The sequence below is a fragment of the Miscanthus floridulus genome, chromosome 9 (assembly GCF_019320115.1).
Source record: "Miscanthus floridulus cultivar M001 chromosome 9, ASM1932011v1, whole genome shotgun sequence".
NCBI classification, from domain to species: domain Eukaryota; kingdom Viridiplantae; phylum Streptophyta; class Magnoliopsida; order Poales; family Poaceae; genus Miscanthus; species Miscanthus floridulus.
In genome coordinates this window covers 54,089,220-54,109,923 of record NC_089588.1, presented here as the reverse complement: position 1 = coordinate 54,109,923, position 20,704 = coordinate 54,089,220, and the positions used below count along the sequence as shown (strand labels likewise).

The 20,704-nt window shown below is 40.6% G+C and overlaps 2 protein-coding genes and 1 pseudogene across 7 annotated transcripts; 1 reads left to right on the top strand and 2 right to left on the bottom strand.

The window, feature by feature from the left end:
- Positions 1-1,926: 1,926 nt before the first annotated feature.
- On the bottom strand, positions 1,927-9,847 carry LOC136483724 (disease resistance protein Pik-2-like). 4 transcript variants are annotated; one of them, XM_066480865.1, is made up of 4 exons: positions 8,520-9,847; positions 6,633-7,860; positions 5,531-6,202; positions 1,927-4,221 (listed from the first exon to the last, which is right to left on the bottom strand). In XM_066480865.1, exons 2-4 carry the CDS (start codon positions 7,704-7,706, stop codon positions 2,296-2,298), a joined length of 3,672 nt encoding a protein of 1,223 aa, XP_066336962.1. In that variant the 5' UTR covers positions 7,707-7,860; positions 8,520-9,847; the 3' UTR covers positions 1,927-2,295. The 4 variants fall into 4 exon arrangements, with proteins under 4 accessions (XP_066336962.1, XP_066336964.1, XP_066336963.1 ...); XM_066480867.1 differs by having other exon boundaries at positions 9,477-9,847; XM_066480866.1 differs by having other exon boundaries at positions 9,513-9,847.
- Positions 9,848-10,226: 379 nt separating this feature from the next.
- LOC136483725 (uncharacterized) lies at positions 10,227-14,968 on the bottom strand. 3 transcript variants are annotated; one of them, XM_066480870.1, is made up of 11 exons: positions 14,478-14,968; positions 13,841-14,050; positions 13,492-13,750; positions 13,017-13,248; positions 12,771-12,921; positions 12,494-12,659; positions 12,161-12,321; positions 11,805-12,066; positions 11,142-11,370; positions 10,892-11,042; positions 10,227-10,766 (listed from the first exon to the last, which is right to left on the bottom strand). In XM_066480870.1, exons 2-11 carry the CDS (start codon positions 13,997-13,999, stop codon positions 10,575-10,577), a joined length of 1,962 nt encoding a protein of 653 aa, XP_066336967.1. In that variant the 5' UTR covers positions 14,000-14,050; positions 14,478-14,968; the 3' UTR covers positions 10,227-10,574. The 3 variants fall into 3 exon arrangements, with proteins under 3 accessions (XP_066336967.1, XP_066336968.1, XP_066336966.1); XM_066480871.1 differs by having other exon boundaries at positions 13,841-14,021; XM_066480869.1 differs by having other exon boundaries at positions 13,841-14,006.
- A 1,147-nt stretch (positions 14,969-16,115) lies between these two features.
- LOC136479925 (uncharacterized) lies at positions 16,116-17,503 on the top strand (annotated as a pseudogene).
- Positions 17,504-20,704: the final 3,201 nt, after the last annotated feature.

Below are 20,704 nucleotides of genomic sequence, written 5' to 3'. Positions count from 1 at the left end.
TTTCTCAAGTCAAGAAAGAGCTCAATTGGAGTGTCAGCTACCATATTTTCAAATTGATGTATGCAACAGTCCAGAACTAAAGGAATTATCAACACTTGCTGCTCTAACAAGTGGACTATTTAAAACATGAAAATATTCATCTTATCCTATGGTGGACAGGTTATTAAGATTAATATTAACTCTTCCAGCATCAACTGCCACTATCGAAAGATGCTTTTCAGCTATGAAACTTGCGAAGACACGTCTCATATGTACAATGGGAGATGGATTTCTGCGAGATTGTTTGGTAATTTATATTGAGAAGGAATTTGCTTCATCAATCAGTACTGATGATATTATTACAGGGTACGATCTTGCAGCTAGTCGAAGAGCTAAATTTAAGTTGATAGATATGTAATTTTATTTTGGTTAAGACTTGTGAAACATGTTATTATTATATCATTATATGTAACTAAAACCAGCTAACGTGGCTATGAGTTCTACGTTGCTCTGTCCATTGCCCCCCTTACCTCAAATCCTGGCTCCGCCCTAGATGAGGGTTTAATTAGTACATTCACACCAGCCGGCGTATTATAATAACTAGCAGGGAACCCCGCGCTTTGCGCGGGTAGTAGTGGGGAAAAAATATTTGTATTGCGTAAAAAAAAAAGGAAAAAACAGGGTGGTACTGTTCCTTAACGGGTAAGTACTGTTCAAAAACCCGGTTACTGTTTACAAAAACCCGTTACTGTTCAGCAGGGAAAACACATTGCGCGTTGACTGTGCCGGTAACAGTGTTCTGTGAGAGGAGACGGAGTTTTTGGATTGCACGCTTATTATACTATTGTATAGATAACAGCTCGTTTAACAGTTGAAGTGGACGGACAAAGTGACAAACGTAGGCCTTGTTTAGATGCCATCCAAATTCCAAGTTTTTTCACTCTCTCTCCATCACATCAATTTTTAGCCGCTTGTATGGAGTATTAAATGTAGGTAAAAAAATAACTAATTGCACAGTTTAGTTCGAAATCACGAGATGAATCTTTTGAGCCTAGTTAGTCCACGATTGGACAATATTTGTCAAATAAGACGAAAGTGCTACTATTCATCGGGTTGAAATTTTTTCGCAATCTAAACGAGGCCGTAGTTGGTTCCAAGTTGGAAATTATTGACTTGACTTGGTACATGTGCAGGTAGTGATGACACGACAACTTGCAAGTTGCAACCATTTAATTAGGTTCACATCACATGGAGATGGAGCCGTTCGAATACATAATTGCAGACCAACTGATAATACTCTGTCTACTTATCCTGTCAGCTCTTCATCTACTGCTATTGTTCCGCTGACAGAGCAACTCACCAATTGGCATAGTAAACACCGTTGTCATGTGTGGCGCCATAGACAGCATCTCAAGTTCTCCTTTCCCACTCGAAATAGACATGTGCCCTCATGCATTGGTCTCTGTATTATTACACTATGACTGTACATGGATTCCAATAGTACACGACATGTAGGTTGTACAGATCCAGGTGTGATCGGTCATGGATCTTGTAGATTAGCGGGCGGGCGGTAGCATCCTAGCAAGCAGTTATGCTAAATTGGTGGCCAACGAAACAAGAAAAACTTTTATTCCTGCAGCACACACTTGGAACAAATAACAATGCACCCTCCGAACAATTAACATGCCTCCCACCTTCCATTTTTTGCATTAGAAACGGATCCATATCATTCTGGCAAGCTGTAAGTTCATGACAAAAACAAACTACAGTGTTGATGCTTTTATGCTACACCGTAATGGGGTCACTGTTAACGGTCCGTCAACCACCATTAAACTTAAGCAGCAAACTTACCAACAATACTAAATGCACATACAATATTATATTTAGATGAAAATTGGCGACTAATAAGAACAATAAAGCCATCTAAAGAACATTACAAAAGGAACAAAGAGAAAATTCTGGATTCAGTTGGTATTATCGTTACACAAAATTACAAAACGATTACAACACCAACATAAAAGTCAAATCCATAAACATGCACACAAACAAGAGAGCATTCTTTATGAAGATACATAAACTCAAAGCTCAACGTTTCGAGCACAGAGTAAATAAACTGAACTGAATATGTCTTCTCCTAGTGATGTTACACATAGGATAAGTGCCAATTATCTTGACACCTTGAAGGAAGCAGATGTTTCAGTTTCCACTGGCATGAAGGATGTATTGCAATACTGGATCAATTGGCAGGGAAAACAAAGAAAAATAAGTGAACAGAGTTCTGCAGATGCCTGAGGCGACACATTGATCACGGTGAGCTCAGCGTCCTTCCAGTTCCTCCAGCTTCAAAGGAGGATTCCTTGGATGCTCCTCCAGTTGCTTCTCAATGTCATCCTTGAGTGCAGTGTCATGGGAACCGATAAGCCGGGCTTCCTTGAGTTTTTGTTTAGAGAGATTCTTTATCTCCATAAATTTCAATGTTGACCCACTACAGCAGCGAGCTGTCAGCAGCTCAAGATTTTGCATTGCTTCTGATCCAAAGGATACATTTAACTTTGAGCTGCAAGTAATCTCGAGGATCTTGAGGTTTAAATAGCAGCGCTGCTGTATTCCATTCACCCAGACACAAAAATCAAGCTTGCCATCAGCACCATGATGTGGCTTGACACAAAGACGTAGAATACATAATTCTTTTATTTCCCCAAGAACATTAATTACTTCAACTTCTTCTGACATGGTTATCTCCAGTTCCAGCTTTGTGAGTTTGGGAAGATCTTTGATCCATGATGGCACTTGTTTTACAAGACCACATAGCTTAAGGCTCTGAAGGTTCCCTAGAGGTTTCCCCTGAGTCTTCTGGTGAGGCTTCTCCTGGGGCTTATGCTGAGGCCTTTGCTGAGTCTTCCCCAGACCCTTCCCCTGGGGCTGCTGCTGAATTTTCTCTAGAGGCTTCTCCAGATGCAAGGAAATGTCATCCAAACATTCTTCATTGCCCTTGCTGAGCCACACTGACAAGGATTCCAGACGGACATGGCATGTGATGGCAGCACAGAATTCCATGCAGTTTTTCTTGTTGACACCGAACACTCCAAGCTTGCGCAATTGGGTAATCTTCTTGAGCTCTTTGAGGGAGTCTTTGCCCCCTGCAAGACCAGCATTGACAACACCAAGCGTGTGCAAAGCAGTCAGCTTGTCAATACCTACTGGCACCTCAACACCAACTAATTGATGAGATCTGCATGGTGTTGATGGTTCCCCTGCTGGGAAAGTTGTGCCAGCACGGATGTACTGCAGTTTCTTTAACTTGGTGATAGATGCTGGCAAGGTAACTATGGAGGTATGCCTGACATCCAGAGTCTCAAGCTGCCGTAACTCACCCAATGAACTCGGCAGATGGCGGATCCCACTGCTTCCTCGCAGAGATAGAAACTTGAGACGAGGAAGAAGCTTCACCATTAGCTTGAGGTCTTTATCTGTCACACCTGTTGCATTCTCCAGATCGAGCACTCGAAGCACCTTCATACTATTAGAGATGAAGAATGATTCCCACTCCCCAAACACTGTTAATGACCGTAGACGTGAAAAATCAATGCTTTCAAACACAATCCTGTCTCTGTCCCAGCTGCTCTCTATTACAAGGTGGCGTCCTGTGCGCTGGGTGGTTGGAAGGCAACGCCCCTTCAGTGCAAAGACCTCCAGTGCAAATATAATATTCTCTTCGTCTGGACGTGAGATGATGTATTCGTGGAAGAAAGCACTGACTTGGCATTGGATCATTCTCATGTGTGTGATGGCTTTGCACATTGGTGGCTGGATCATGCTCAGGTTGACGAGCATTGAGAAGAGAATCTCCCCTTTCTCCTCTGCAGTAGTGTCTTTAGTGTCCCCAGAGTAGCCCTCAGCAACCCATCGCATCACCAAACGCCTCCGCCGAATGATTTGGGACCCAGGGAATATTGACATATAGAATATACATGGCCTTAGGAAATCTGGGCATGTACGGAAGTAGGAATGCATCCAACCAAACAGATCTCTCAGACCACGAAACTCAGGGTTGCTCTCAAGCTCGTGCATAAATCTGCGATTAAGCGTTCTAGTGCTCTCCATACATGTGACTGTCTTGGGTGCCAAAAATTTGGCTACAGCAACTATTACTTTAGGAAGTCTACCACACTTCACAATAAGTTGTTCTAGCTCTTTGTCATCTGAATTCTTTAGAGGTGATGCCTGGTTTTTATTTTGTACCTATTGTAAAGAAATTTGGATGATCTTAGTCATTTGGGTAAACACAAAATACATTAGGTATTTATTTTTGTCATATAAAATGAATTTTCATGATGAATTGCGCTTGATACTTTAGAAAGGCCAATGGAACACGAAACAAAAATAAAATGGTAAGTGATGAAACATAGAATTATCTAAATACTATAAGAATCCTAAAAAACATTATATGCATGACATGGCCAACATAAATGTTTTGTAGCTATGTGACCAATCATAGTAAAAATAATTTGGCCACACATACACGTGTACCATTGGGTAGATTATTAGTAAAACAATTTGGCCACACAGGACGAGGACACGCCTATTTGTTTCTCAAAATTATTTGAATAAGTGCACTGGATTATAAATGCTTGATTAATTGAGAAGCACATGTCAATATCCCATGCAGGAGCATGGTTAAGAGTATACATAATCCTTTACATCATGATGTCCTTCCTAAAAACCATACATGAGTTCCATGTTAAGGAAAACAAAGCTTTGTAAAGTAAAGTAACAACTTGTGAAATGGAGAACTAATCTTAACACTTTGGAGAACAGATACATGGTTCACCTCCTAAATTTCTGTTTGAGCTCTGCATTGTGTTGTGAAATCAATGAACAGAACAGTTTGTGTTCCACCACCAACTAGTAGTATGGTGTACAGTAAAAGGTGCTCTCCAGATTAGTAGTTCCAAATAACAATCTATTTGTTAGACATTATTATTCGAAAGAAATTGATGCAGAAAATTGAAACACAAGTGGCAGATTTCAGACAAACTTATGAGCTTTATGGTGCAAAAGCATATCATCCCTTGGCAGACAATAAACCTAAGAAAAAGATAGAGCACCCTGTTTTGATTTACTCTCATACATGCTATACTTCTGGGCAAACTAATTGCAATTTCATACTTCCACTAGATAGATTGCTTAGAACTGTTGGGTGAAACATGTTTGGAATTGTTGGCAATATGATAGAAAAAAAACATCTGCATTCCTCAGCATTGCGTGGACTAAGTTTAATTTTTTACTATTTTTGCAAACAACATTCAAACTCCGGTAAAATGGTAAACCATCTATCTAGGATGCAGCCGTGAATAAAAGATTATTGAGTATCGACCAACATGATATGGATGAGATGGTAATCACTCCTTATTTTTTAATGTCTGTAACTGTGGGCGAAGGAGAAACAACTTGTAGTTGCGAATGAGATGCTATGTTTGTGGTAAGACTCATGCAGGACAATAGATTCAAGTATCTAGAAAACATGAATGTTTCTTATGATTAAGAATACCTCTTTTCTGAAGAGATCAAAGGATGCTTGAGCTTCTAGGCCCTTCACGTTAAACACAACCTCTTCATTATCTGCACAATATGTGGCAATGCTTTCTTTGGTTGTGATGACAATGATAACACTCTTGGAATGTCTAGATACCAGGGAAGGTTGTATTAAATCCCATTCTTCTGTAGACTGTACATCATCAATAACAACAAGACACGGATGTTCTTTTAGAAGCTTATGGCATTCCTGAATAGGGTCTTCGATTCCCAAGGCTTCAATAGGTTTTGAATGAAAATCCAAAAGTAAGCTCCGAGAGAAGTCCCTCAGATTGAATGGATGGGACACCAGAACCCAACCATACTTGTCAAATATTGGGTCCTTTTGAAGCATTCTTTCATAATACAAATTTCTGACTAGAACTGATTTCCCAACACCTGCTATCCCCCACACAGACATCACTTGCCAATCATTGAAACGTGCTGTGGTCTGATAGTTACGAAGTTCGTTCATTTGTGATTCACGTCCAACAAGGCTAAACTGGTCAAACCATCTACTGGCTACAGCCTTTCTTGAGGTCGGAATTCTGTGATAGGAAGTAAGACCTCCCCTGTGATTCACTTCATCCTCCATTAATTTCTCATTGTTGCTTGACATTACTCTTCCAGTCTCCTTGCCCTGAGGACCCTGAAAATACGAAGCAGTTAAGGAGAGAAGGGAGAAATCCAAGAGTTACTAGGAGAGAGAGTTCTCATATTTTCTCGAGATTAGATCTATCTTTGATAGATTGAAGTGTTTCTAGATTTTATGCAAAATGCAATAGACTGAAATATATTAAGTACAAAGAATCTATAAACTAGTCACTTGTCAAGTAGATAGCAATCGTTTAATTTTCTTTACAGGCAACCATTTTAAAGTTTTTAACTTGTGACATACATTGAGTAAATATGTGACACCTATCAAAATTTTACTTTATATATGAATTTATTTTGACATTAGAAAACATAATGACCAATACCGTGCATCAGAGAGACAGAGACTAATGTCCAAAAAAAGCTACATATAACAGAAATATGTTTTTTTTCATAAAAGTGAATTCACTCTGTTCCTGTCTCACCTCCTTGAAGAACACACGTACAGGGTGCTCGGCTGAGTACTGTTTAAGCTCCAACACTTGGTACGAGTGTCCAATACACAAGCTTGCGATTTCTCGTTTCTCTGTTGACACGATAATCCAGTTGCCCTTCTGCCTATCGGGTAGGCATGCCCTGATGGCATCCCACTCTCCCATTGTGCACACATTTTCCAGGACGATTAGGTACCTCTTCTCATTCGCTTGCTTCATGACTTCTTCAAGGAGCCCTCCTTGCTTTGCTCCTGTTCTCTCCATCCTTTTCAGTTCAGCTACATCTACAGTGGTTCCTTGTTGTAAGCAAGAATTTGTGTAGAACTGAGTCACTAAGCTCTGCTGGAATTTGTGGGGATTGAAAGGATATGTCAACCTGATCCAGCCACGGCATCCAAAGTTTTGGCAGATTTCTGGATCTTGGTAGGCTTTCCTTATGATGGATGTCCTACCAAGATCACCACCTATCCCCCACACCGAGATCACTCCAAGATCACTATTTTCCTTGGTGATCAACTGTGTGAGATCCCCTATGCCTTGCTGCTTTTTTGTGGTGTCCCTTGCCTCAGCAAACATGTCACGTGCTGTTGCGCCATTAGCAGGGCTGGTTGTGGGTTGTTGCTGCATGACTGGTTTGGATCCAGAGTCACTGATGAGGCTGTAGCGCGAGTTCCTCTTGCTAACATCCTCGACCCTGGCCTTGATCTGCTCTATCTCGGTGACTACTGCATCTATGGGTAGCGCCGATGCTGCCATACATGATGGTATGAAGCGGCGCCACCAGTGGGGCCGGTTATCCAAGTGAACAACAAACTCAATGCAATCCTCCACATCGTAGGCTAGGTCACGGACCTGCCTCACCCATGTCCTCACCACGTTGTTCTTGGCACGCTCCTCATTGGCGACGTTGAGAAAGGAGTGCATCATCTCAAATTCACCTGTGATGAACACAAGGTCCCTCTGTGCACTCTGCCGCAGCTTTGACTCTTCCTCAATAGCCGACTGGGCCTTGGTTAGTACCCCCTCCACCACCGACTTCGCCAATCCAACCACAAGATCCCCCATTGCACGCTCCCTCCCTCTCCCTCTTCCTCTCTCCCTCCCTCTCTCTCCTTGTGCTTCTGTGTCGTAGCAGCTAGCAAGTGATGCTGCTAATGTAGTAGAATTGCATATTTTGAGTACCCAGAGATGGGACTAATGAAGGCAAGACCAGCTGCAGCTGTGAAACAGATAGACATTATTGTTAATCAAGGCTGGCAGGAACTGTGGAATGAGTCAGGTCAATAAAAAAGTAATCTAGCTGTACGCTCAACAACTTTGTCTCGCCAAGTGAGCCTCTTGGTCAAGGGATCTGCACCTAACCCAATGTCTTATAATAAAGAAGCCCTATTCGAAAAAGAATAATTTTTAAAGTTGGAATGTGGGGCAACTGATTGCACATGTTGTCACATGGGGCCAAAATGACATCTTAAGAACAATACCGTTGGTATATGCCTCCGGAAGAAAAAAACAACACAACATTTTTTTCCTACAAAAGAAACCTAACCCAGAATAGTTGATTAGAGACACTTTTTATTAAGCAAAATGAAAAGCGCATCATAGTAAGTCAGAAATGTTTTTTACTATGAATTGGTTGCAATCAGCTAGCTGCGAAGGAGGAAGAGAACACCCTGCTAGCACCATTGATGATGACTTCGTTTTGCATATCTTTTGCTAAACTAACTTTTCTTCTGAGTTCTTAGGTACTGTACTCACCTAACTGATTAATAAGTACAACGTATGGTTACCGAAACAGGTTTGTACGTTGTTTTGCACAGGTTATATTTCGAAAAATTGCCAACTGAATGTCATATGGAGCAGTAGCATCAGGTCAATCACCTATACTGAGCCATTCTTTTCTATTCTCTAATCCACTCCATCTTTTCTATTCTCCAAATCCACCATTCTCGCTCTCCACTAATGTAGAGGCCACATCACTCCCTAAATTCAATATAAGGCAGTCCTCAACATGCATGCAAAATGCTGAGCCATTTATTTCATGGTATATGCAACGAAGTTAAAAATTTCAAAAATCCAAAGTAGAAGTATATGTACAAAACACAATTTTGTATGCAAAGCACAGAAGATAATGTACAGAGTATCGAATATCTTCTACCTAGCCCAACTAGGATTTGGCATCTAAACTGACTGAAGTCTCCATTACAAACAAGCATGTATATAAAAATGCATATACCAATTCAAAATTTAGAACTAAATTTTAATATTTTGTTACATTTTGGACTCCACACAATTATCAGAGCATGGATTAGCATGTAAGATATTCTTTCACAAGCTATCTATCATATCAAAAGATATATTTCTTGTACCTGGATGTAAATAATATGTTTCCATCCACTGAGTTAATAGTAATCTTACTATTACATAATGGAGGACCCAAAAGAGGCTCCACATTAATTCTTTTTTAGAAGCACCAAGGCTCAACATTAATTCACATGAGGCAAGTTATCAAAAAAAAAAAAAAATTAGCTAATAGTTGGGGCGGAAGCAGGGATTCCAAAACATAATGGAGCACCGTACCTTAAAATGTCCATTGCCACATACATTAGCTATCTCACTAACAAAGTAAAACAAAACATGTAATTAGTTGATTTCTGTGTACCTTGCTAGCTTACTGTATGTCCGAGCCCAACCCATGTCAAACATATAGCAAGTTGTACATACAAGAAAGAAAAAAAAAAAGAAAACTTACTAAGCTTCGCAATCTGATGTATTTAACCCGAAGGCAAAAACTGATATTGGCAGAAAGTTTCTACCAAAACAAATCAAGCAACTCACACCAATTTGGAGATAAGATGAACGGGGTGTGCTCGCCTTGGACGAAGCTGGGGTCAGCTGAGCGCGGGGCCGTCCGCACTTGCTGGTCTCCTGTAGGCCGAGCCGCCGGAGCCCGTAGTGGTAAAGCTCCAGAGATTGGTGGGTGGGGGAGGGAGGGACTGGAGTGGGAGAGCGCGGATCTGCTGGTGGTGCCTGGTTGATGTTTGGGACAGTAAAAGAGGACTCCAGATAAAGTAGGCAATGACAAGCTCCGGGCCAAAGCATCCATCGTGTACGTCTGTTTGAGAGGCGCCATGAGACGTTGACTTGACTCGACCCCAAAGCTGCAGTCGTCGTCAATGGCCTTACGCGGTGCCATTTACTTTGTTCAGTTCTTAAAAAGTTTTTCAAAAAGTGTTGCGGTAGCCATCACATTGAATCTTACGATACATGCATAGAGCATTAAATGTAGACAAAAAAAAACTAATTACATAGTTTGATTAAAAATTACGAGACAAACATTTTGAACCTAATTAATCCATGATTGAACACAAATTGCCAAATAAAAATGAAAATGCTACAGTAGCCAAATTCCCAAAATTCGCGAACTAAACACGCACTAAGAACCACTCTTGTAATGTTGCAGAAATTGCCGAGTAATTCCAAAACCAAAACCCATGCATGTTGTCAGTTGTCATAACCGCGTCCGGTTGTGTTGGATGAGAGCGGACTATTGTCTATTTATATTAAATTATTAGCTTAGTAGCCAACGGAGCTAACTGTTCTTTAATTGATTGGTCGACTCTCTTTCCAGACAGGTCCATTTGTATACTAATAGTACTACATAATATTTTGCCGCTGATTGATGGCTAAATGCTACTACCTGTACTATGTCACAAGAAATTTACACTGATTTACCCTGTCGACCGCTATTTTGGTACCAAGAACAAATCCGGGATGACATCTGCTCCTTCTATTTACACGTTCAGCATTTTTTATTCTTCGCTTCCAAGTTCCAACCGTTGAGCGGTAGCTGCAAAAGCTGTTCATTTCTTATCTCCACGCAGAAGAGCACTATTGCAGAGCTTCCTAGGAATTTGTTTCGGTTCAAGATGGCATCTAGCTGCTAGATGGAAAGCTGCTTCCATCAAGCTGCATGATAATTTGCCCTATGGAAGGCCTTTCTTTTGGATTTTCGCTGACACAATTTAGCCCAACATCAATGCATCTTTTAACTTGTTGGAGGCTGCTTGCTTCCAACGTCGGGTACTTCGAAGCTATCTGCGGCATTTTTGTCCAAGTTTTTTGTACCTGGAATTGCAAAGTTTCATTAAAGAGCATCAATTACACCATTCAAAGTACGGTTCAATACCTCTATTTGTCAGAACAACATTCTTCAGGTTAAGGATAAAAAAATCAAAACATGTTGGACTTACATTGTCGATAAGGTTCTTAGAGGACAAATCTTCAGTGTTAGAATCTACTTTTAACCCTGTTACTATCTCGATTATAAGGATACCCAGACTGTATATATCTGTTTTGGTTGAGACTTCACCTCTGTAGTAATATTCTGGAGCCATGTACCCTCTGCATCACATGAAAGTCAATGTTGGAAGCAGTACAGGTAATCTAATCCATTTGATCATGAACACACAGAGAATTGTTCTTAATTTTCGTCAAGCTTACCTTGATCCCACAACATTTGAAGTGAGTGTACGTGTTTGCTCTTCGCCAAAGAGCCTTGATAAACCAAAATCGGCAATTTTGGGCATTAAATTATCATCCAACAATATATTGCCAGGTTTGAGATCCATGTGAATTATGGGTTTGTGCAATTCATGTAAGAACTGTAAACCCTGACAAATCCCCTGTATTATTATGAAGCTGATGCTCCAGTTAAGCTCATGAGATGCACCTGTACAAATACACAAATCAGTAAGTCAAAAACTAGAGAAAGTTGTATTTTTGTGTAGCACTCATAATTTTGCATTATTACTAGCAAACTAAAATACTTTGAATGCAAATTTACTACTATAAGTTTTGGATCCATCCTCAAGATATATGGACATATTTAAGGAAATCTAATATGTAATGTGGACAAATACCTTTATAGTCTCATACTAAATTGCACTATATTTTGTGATGGATTCAATAAATATCTAGTAGGCACACCTTAAGTTTAAATTTAACTGATCGTTGTCACCTAAACATAAGGAGCAGAAGTATATTTTTCCCTGGTGTCTGAACAACTTGTTAAATAACCCTGCCTATGACTGTTAATTCGTGTTTGATACAACAGAAGCCAATATTCCACTAAAATCAGAGAGAGAATGAGATAAAGTAGAATACCGTAAAGATACTTGTCAAGGCTCCCCCTAGGCAAATACTCATAGCAGAGTATCCTTTCTTGTGTGTCTGCAAAAACATATCTTTCATGGGATTCCACCAGTTTCTTATGTATTTCATAACAATACCCGATTAGCTTCACTATATTTCTATGATTGAGATCAATCAGACTAAATACTTCATTCTTAAATTGCTTATCCAGATTGATTTGTGGAACTACCAAAAGCTTTTTTACCGCAACAACTTCTCCATTTTGAAGCATTCCCTGAGATTAATTAAAATCATTAGTACAGAACAATATTCAGATAGCTTCTCCCATATTTTTTCTCAAATTGATGGTGATGGAAATTAAAATATACCTTATAAACTACCCCAAAAGAACCTTTACCAATTTCGCGTTCATTGGCAAAGTTCCCTGTGATTTCCTCTACAAAGTGTAGCTTTGGTTCCCTTGGGAATTCAGTTATCAGTTGCAGCTTCTTCTCCATGAATTTGTGTATGCTAGCTTCATGGCTGATTTCTGCTTGAACATATTACATTTTAAACAAGAGAATGCATATTTTACTCTAGAGGTAGAGAGTACGACAGCAGTTGAATTGGCCCTGTTCGTTTCGCTATGTTTCGACAAAGCCTCTAGATTAAATCCTTCAATCCTGAAATGAATAAATGGTTTTATGAACCAGTTCCTTTACCTTCGAGTTTACCAATTATTGATCCTACAGTAGGCCTTTTCTTTGGATCCGTCTCCACGCAGTTTAAACCAAGGTCAATGCATCTTTTTACTTGTAGCATGTGTTGTTCTTCCAGTGATGGATACTTTGATTCTATATGCGACATTTTTGTCCAATTTTTAGATACCTGTGTGAATTAGAAAAATTAGATAATGAAATTGTAAAGTAAAGAAGCAAACTGAATAGTAACAGTCCTGAATAGAGACTAAATTGTTTATACTATTACAGCATTGCTTACATTATCAATTAGTAACTTAGAATAAATGTCTTGAATATTGAGGTCCCTTTTCAGTCCTGTCACTATTTCGAGAATAAGAACACCCAAACTGAATATGTCTGACTTTACTGATATTTCTCCTCTGTAATGGTATTCCGGGGCAATGTATCCTCTGGGTCACATTAGCATCAAATTATATTCTGTCACACAAAAAATACTAATGCAACTTTGAAGAATGGAAAGATACAGAAACTAGTAAGTTCTTACATCCATCCCACAACATTTTGGGTGAGAATTCTGGTTTGTTCTTCACCAAACAACCTTGAAAGTCCAAAATCTGCAATTTTCGGCACCATGTCGTCACTCAACATTATGTTGCTAGGTTTAAGGTTCAAGTGAACTATGGCTTCACTTCGCTCCTCATGCAGAAAATGTAACCCATTGCATATCCCCAAGATTATTTTGAAGCGCATGGGCCAACCAAGTCCAGAAGATTCATCTGAAGAATAACAAAAGGAAGCAGGAATTGAAATACTTCAGAGAAAAGATCTTCTCAATGATATCTTTGCATCTTCTGTGTTACAGAAAATGGCAAAATGTTTTATGTGCCCTGTATCATTCCTGGGTATATATAAAGTAGCCTTCATCATGTTTACTTTCTATCGTAGACCAAGACCATGTAGGATTCTGTATTTAGACAGTAAAAAAACGAAAATAAGTATGCAACCAGGGATTACCATACCGTAAATGTATTTGTCAAGGCTTCCATTAGACAAATATTCATAGCAGAGGAATTTTTCCGGAACGTCTGAGAGAAAATGTCTGCCATTTCTCTCCACCAATTTCTTTTCTACTTGGTAACAAGAACCAAGTAACTTGACAATATTTCTGTGTTCCAGAGTCTGGAGATTGCCTGCCTCATTCTGAAAACGTCTATCATGAACTCCGGATGTTCGCACAAGCTTCTTCACAGCAACCAGTTGTCCACTCTGAAGTATGCCCTGCTTTGGTTCCATGTTAGTATATGGTTTCAACTTTTTTACTAGTTATAGTTAACTTCAAAGAATTAAAATATGAGACAGAAATTATACCTTATAAACCACTCCAAACGCACCATGTCCAACCTCTCGTTCACTTGAGAAGTCATTTGTGATGTTCTTTAGGAATTCTAGCTTTGGCTCCCTTGGAAATGCACTTGATATTTGTGAGTTGTCGTTTAAGCTACTTTGTCTGCTGGAATCTCCCTTCATTCCCCAACTATACAAAAATAACCTTCATATGAGACGATAAATTATGCGGGGCTGCACAAAATATAACATTATAAATAAACATTGCAAGGCTATGGTCAACCTACAACTCTGATTGATAGAAGTAAGAAAAGTCCAATAACTATGCCCCTTCCATTAAGCCTATGGATACATTGCAAGCCATTGACATACAGAACTAGATATTGATAAATAAGAGAAATCCACGAAATTTAGGGTTCATAAAATTTAAGAATTTGTGGAGAAAATTACAGATAATCGTGATTGTTTGGACTTGGGAAGAACATAAATATGCTAAGCCTACATAATACAAAGGTAGCGAATCTCCTGCGTGTTTTCAATAAACAGATTGTTCCTCAGTCGTTTGTAAGGCAGCAATTTAATAAGAGCCATCCAGATGAAATGTCAATTTGGTAAAAGAGAGAGAGAGAGAGAGGAAAAATTCACGCCCCAAAGAACATACCTGAAGCAACGATGTCTGTTTCTGAGACAACAAGCGGGAGGCTCCTCTCACTGATGATCGTTGATCGGACACGGACACAACCTGGAGATGAGTGGGTGTGGGAGACGAATGGCTGTAGGTTTTGGGGGAGGATGGGAGAAGCGCATCCACAGAAGCAACTGTAACTCTTCCAATAATGCCCGTGTGAACCGTTGACTTGACTTGCTGCGACTGGGGAGGCGACGGCTCAGATTGTCTGACTTACCCCATGCCTGATGCCCTCCGTTCCTCGTCCAATGGCTATGCTAGGTAGGCGGCGGTGGCGCAGACGCAAGAAGAGCTGGGCAGCAGTCGTGCGGGCCAGAGTTCGGCAGGCAGTGGCGCGGATGCGGGCGAAGCTGAGCAGCAGACCGCGCGGGTGCGGGCGAAGCTGAGCAGCGGCGGCGCGCCGGCGCGGACACTCGACCGCAGCGACGCGGCGGTGCCCAGTCCCGCCCAAATTCCGTGCGCCGTCCCGTATCGCGTTTTTTTTAATTGCCTCTAGTCCTAAGTTCAGCCGTACGAATAAACCTACAACTATATATAACTATAACTATATATATATATATATATATATATATATATATATATATATAACGAACGTAGCTGAGAGATACTTAAAGATTACCAAACTCTAAGCATGGTGGACATGTCATTTAACTATTGCGAGAGGCAACTGAAATTATTAATGGACATCTTAGGGCTTGTTTAGTTTGCAAAATTTTTGGCGGAACAGTACTGTAGCACTTTCGTTGTTATTTGGCAATTAGTATCCGATCATAGTCTAATTAGGCTTAAAAGATTCGTATCGACAATTTCGTCTAAACTGTGTAATTAATTTTATTTTTTATTTATATTTAATGCTTCATACATGTGTCAAAGATTCGATGTAATGAGAAATCTTGAAAAAATTTATAAAATGAAGTGGAACTAAACGATGCCTTACTAGAAATAGTAAAATACAGTTCAATACAATGTAATATATTCCTATTAAAGAAATAAATCTGTATCAAGGACGAGGTGACGTGATAGCGACGGATCAGCACATGCATGCATGCCGAGCTAGTGGCTAGCCGGTGGTCTTGGGACAAAAAAAAAAAAAAAAAAAACAGCCTTGCTGCAACACTACTACGGTCCCGTTTGGCCGGGCATCACTTCATTAGTAAAGCTATTTTTTAACTTTAGCTCCATAAACAGTTTCACCGGTGGAGTTGAAGCGATTTTGGTAAACCGTTTGGCAAAATGACTTCTCTGTGAGAGCATGTTTTTAGGGGCCTGGAGGAGGAGCCAGGAGAAGCCACTTTTTTTTAGCTCAATCCCACCCAAAATCAACGTGAGAGCATGTTTTTAGGGGCTTCACAAGTGAAACTATTTTACTTTACCCTATTTGGTAAAAAACGGCTTTAAACGACTCCTAAAACCGATGGAGAAGCCCTGCCAAACAGGACCTACGTAGCTGCACACATGCATGCCTAGCTAGTGGCTAGCTGGTGGTCTTGGTCTTGGGACAGAAAAAAAACGAGGCGCACATCATGCATATCTCTGGTCACAAAACAGAGTAGGAGTACTAGTACACCACAGCACATAGCACCGCCCGCAAAATCGAGGCGCCCGACCGCCATGCATGCCATCTCCACCCTCTACACCGCAGCACACAGCACCGCCCGCAAAATCGAGGCGCCCGACCGCCATGCATGCCATCTCCACCCTCTCCACTGTCTCATAGCTCTGCAGCGCCCCGTCCAGTCCCGTCCCGTGTCGGAGGGGAGCGCAGCATGGTGTGTGAGCCCCGCGATCAGACGGCCCAAAAAATCGAGTGACACAAGCGACAGAATTGTCAGATTATTTCTATGGAAGCATGGGCCATCTGTCTCTCCGTGTCAAAGGTGGCTGTGCCATGCGCCGTGGCGCAACAGCGTCGTATAGATTGTGGCGGTAGATTTGCCACGTCAATAGTTTCGATCATCGCCACGTCATCCTCTCGTTGTGTCACCATGCATGACGTGGCACAGGCGTTTCGTCGCATCATGATAATAGGTGCGGTCAAAAATGTTAGTTTTGAAAAAAAAACAGTGTTAGATTTTAAATTAGTTTACAAAAAAGTGTAAAAAATAAAAAAAATCGCACTTGGAGAGTAGGGAAGATGAGAAAAAAGGCATTGTTCTGGAAGAAGACTTGGAGGAATTAAAAGCAGAGCATGATGGACAACATTGGCAAAGGTTGGCAAAAGATTTTAGCTTTAAGGCATAGAAGAAATTTTGTTTGTGCTCAAGTTTTCTTGTCCGGGAGATTGGAGGAAAGTGATGGAGGAGGGTCCATGGATTTTTAGGGGCCACGCTGTTCTATTGGGAGAGTATGATGGGGTTACGAAGCCCTCCAAGGTCTAATTCAAATACTTGGCAGCTTGGATTCGTATTTATGATTTGCCAACATGATTTAGAACGAAGAACATTGGGCGCCAATTGGAAAATAAAATAGGTGATTTTCTAAAGGTGGATCTCAACGAGGACAGTAGTGGCCGGAGAGACTACTTGCATATCAGAGTTAAGCTTGATGTGGAGAAACCTCTAACTAGGGTTGTGTATATTTCGGTGGGGGACGAGAAGCGGGAGGCTTTTCGTGTGAAGTATGAGAAGCTTCCTAAGTTCTGTGCTATTTGTGGTCTTTTGGGTCATGTTGAATCTGAGTGTGGTGATGGTGTGCATGATAAGAAGGCTCTCCAATATGGGGACTGACTGATTGCTAGTTTAGAAAGGAAAGGGAAAATAAAAGGAAGCAGATCCTCTAGTTCAACAAATACGAAAGAATCAGATTCTAGATATTCAGCCAAGTCCTATTTCCAAGAGAGAAACTCAGATCCTAGGAGTGATAACAACAATAGAAGAGACTTAAATGCTTCAGTTGATTTAAAGGATGACGGAAGAAGCCCCTTGAAGAGGGATAGTGATCGGCACCTAAAATTTGATAGGGCAGGAGATAAAAAAATATTCTCACTCCAGGAGACGTAGTCTTACCAGAAAGCAACAATATGGCCTTGACTGTTATTCCTGCCAATGAGATGAAAATGAATCTGGTACACAACTTGGAAAAAGAGGATGGACATACTTTGTTAATAGGTGCTGATGTAAGTGAATCTTTAAAAGATGGGTTTTCCATAGAGTGAAACCAGAAGCATCTAAAAGTGCAGGAGAAAGATGTAGATGTTGATTTTGATATGAGATCGGCGGGCTCCCTAGAGGAGTATTGCCAGGAACAATGAAAATCATAAGTTGGAACTGTCGCAGGATTGGCAACCCTGCGACAGTAAAGGAGCTTCGCGATCTCGCTAAGGATTATGCCCCCTCAGTGTTGTTCATAATGGAAACTCAGATTGATAAGTACCGAGTGGAAAATTTGTGTTACACTCTGGGTTTTGATGGAAAGGCAGGCCTGGTGCAGTGGTGAGAGCTGTCTCAGTGAGTCACCAGGTCATGGGTTCAAAGCAGCCTCTCCGTAGATTTACGGGGGGAAGGCCTACCTCAGTTTTTCCCTTCCCCAGCCCCCTCTCATGTGGGAGCCTCCGGCACTGGGTCTGCCCTTTTTTTACTCTGGGTTTTGATGCTAACTATGCAGTTAGTAGTTCACGAAGAAGTGGAGGGCTGGGGCTATTCTGGAAGAATGATGTGACAGTAACCATTCAAAAATTCTCAAACTACCACATCGATACAATTATTAAAGAAGATGGGAAAGATCCTAATGTCTTTCATTTATGGAGAGCCAAACAGGTCGCTAAGGTATTGGACGTGGGACCTTATGAAGGAAATAAGAAGTGATACAGATCTTCCCAGGGTTTGTATGGGTGATTTTAATGAGATCCTTAGAAGGGAAGAACAATTGGGACCACATAATAGGGAGGAGTACTTGATGGAAGGTTTTATGGAGGCGGTGGATGTTTGCCAGTTATGTGATACAGGCTATATGGGTTTGGACTGGACTTTTGAAAAGAGAGTGGCTGGAGGATATTTCGTCCAGGTTTGACTTGACAGGGTGCTGGCATCAGCCAGTTGGTGCACATGTTTTCCTCTTGCAGCAATCCGCCGCCTCATGGCAGTGAAATCTGATCACTGTTCGATTCTCTTATCACTTTAACCAGATGAAAGGAGTGTTTCTGTACATGGACAGGGCAAGCCTTTTATATATGAACTTATGTGGGAAACAAATATTGGGTTATCTCCCATAATCCAGCAGGTTTGGAAAGGTGGACATCATTGTAATTCAGTTAAGAACATGAAGGACATATTATGCCATCTTGGGGAAGAACTTAAGTCATGGGGTGAGAAGACTTTTGGTGCTGTAAGGAGAGAACTGAGAGAACAGAAGAAAAGGCTTGAGAAGTTGAGATCTAACCCAACAAGGATTGATGTTTCAGAAGAGGAACAAAAGATAGTAGAACGCATTATTATGTTAAACTACCAAGAAGAGATAATGTGGAAACAAAGATCACGCATTACATGGTTACGAGAGGGGGACAGTAATACAAGATTCTTTCATCAACGAGCAAGTAGAAGAAGAATGCAAAATAGAATTACAAAGCTGGTCCGCCCAGATGGCTCTGAATGCACAAATATTAATGAATTACATGGGATGGCAACATATTTCTACCATAAATTATTTGAGTCGAAGGGTACATCCAACTTGCATCAGGTTCTAGATCATGTTCGCTGCAAGGTAATTGATGAGATGAATCATTTTTTTATGTGCCCCTTTTGATGAGAAGGAAATAAAGAATGCCCTTTTTCAAATGTTCCCAACCAAATCGCCAGGGCCTAATGGTTTTCCTACACATTTTTCTAGAATAACTGGGACATTTGTCATGAGGATTTGACAAGGGTGGTGTTGAGGGTTCATAATGGAAATGAAATACCAACTAAAATCAATGGTATGTTCATCGTTTTAATCCCTAAAGTCCAAAATCCAGTATCTTTGAACCAATTTTGACCTATAAGTCTTTGCAATGTTGTATACAAAATTATATCCAAAGCTTTGGCTAATCGGTTGAAAAGGGTTCTCCTGGATATCATTTTCGAGGAGCAATCAGCTTTTGTCCCTGGTAGAATCATCACTGACAACGTCCTAGCTGCTTATGAATGTTTGCATTTTATGTGCACTAATCGGTCAAAAGCTAATGTTCACTGTGCTATGAAGTTGGATATGTCGAAGGCATATGATAGAGTAGAATGGAATTATCTGGAGGCTATCAAGTTAAAATTGCGTTTCTATCGAACATGGGTGAATAAAGTAATGAAATGTGTCCCATCTATTTCTTTTTCAGTCCTGTTCAATGGAGAACGATTATAAGATTTCAAACCAACTCGAGGAATTAGACAAGAAGACCCAATTTCTCCATATTTATTCTTGATTTGTGTTGAAGGATTGTCTAGTGCACTCAAAGGTGAAGGTGGGATCCAAGGAATTCAGGTTGCACAAACGCCACCAAAGATCAACCATCTTTTATTTGCTGATGGCAGTCTTTTGTTTTTCAAAGCTGCAGCATGCAATGCAAGAGCAGTGCAAGAGTCCCTGTCAAAATACTGTGAAGCCTCTGGTGAACAGGTAAATCTAGCAAAATCATCCATATTTTTTAGCAAAGGTTGCAGGCAAACCATTCGCAATGAAATTAAATCAATAACTCATGTGGAGAATGAATCCTTAAATGAGAAATATTTAGGATTGCCTATGGAGGTCGGTAGAGCAACAAATGGGGCTTTCTAGTACATTAAAGATAGAGTTTGGAATAAAGTTCAAGGTTGGATAGAACAAAGTTTATCTATTAGAGGGAAGGAAATTTTAATTAAAGTTGTGGCCCAAGCAATTCCTACTTATACTATGGAATGCTTCAGACTTCCAAAAGGCTTGTGTGATCATATAAATTCTCTATTACGAAAATTTTGGTGGGGCAGTGAAAGAGGCAAAAGAAAAACAAGCTGGGTGGCATGGGAAAAGATGATCCAACCAAAATATATGGGAGGCATGGGCTTTAGAGATATGGAAATTTTTAATTTAGCCCTACTTGCCAAGCAGGCATGGCGCCTCCTCACTAGGCCAAAATCACTTTGCTCCCCGTTGTTGAATGCTATTTATTTCCCCTCAAATGACATTCTTAGTGCGCAGATTGGGAATAATCCATCTAAAAAGTGGAGGGCTATTTGTGATGGGATAGATGTATTAAG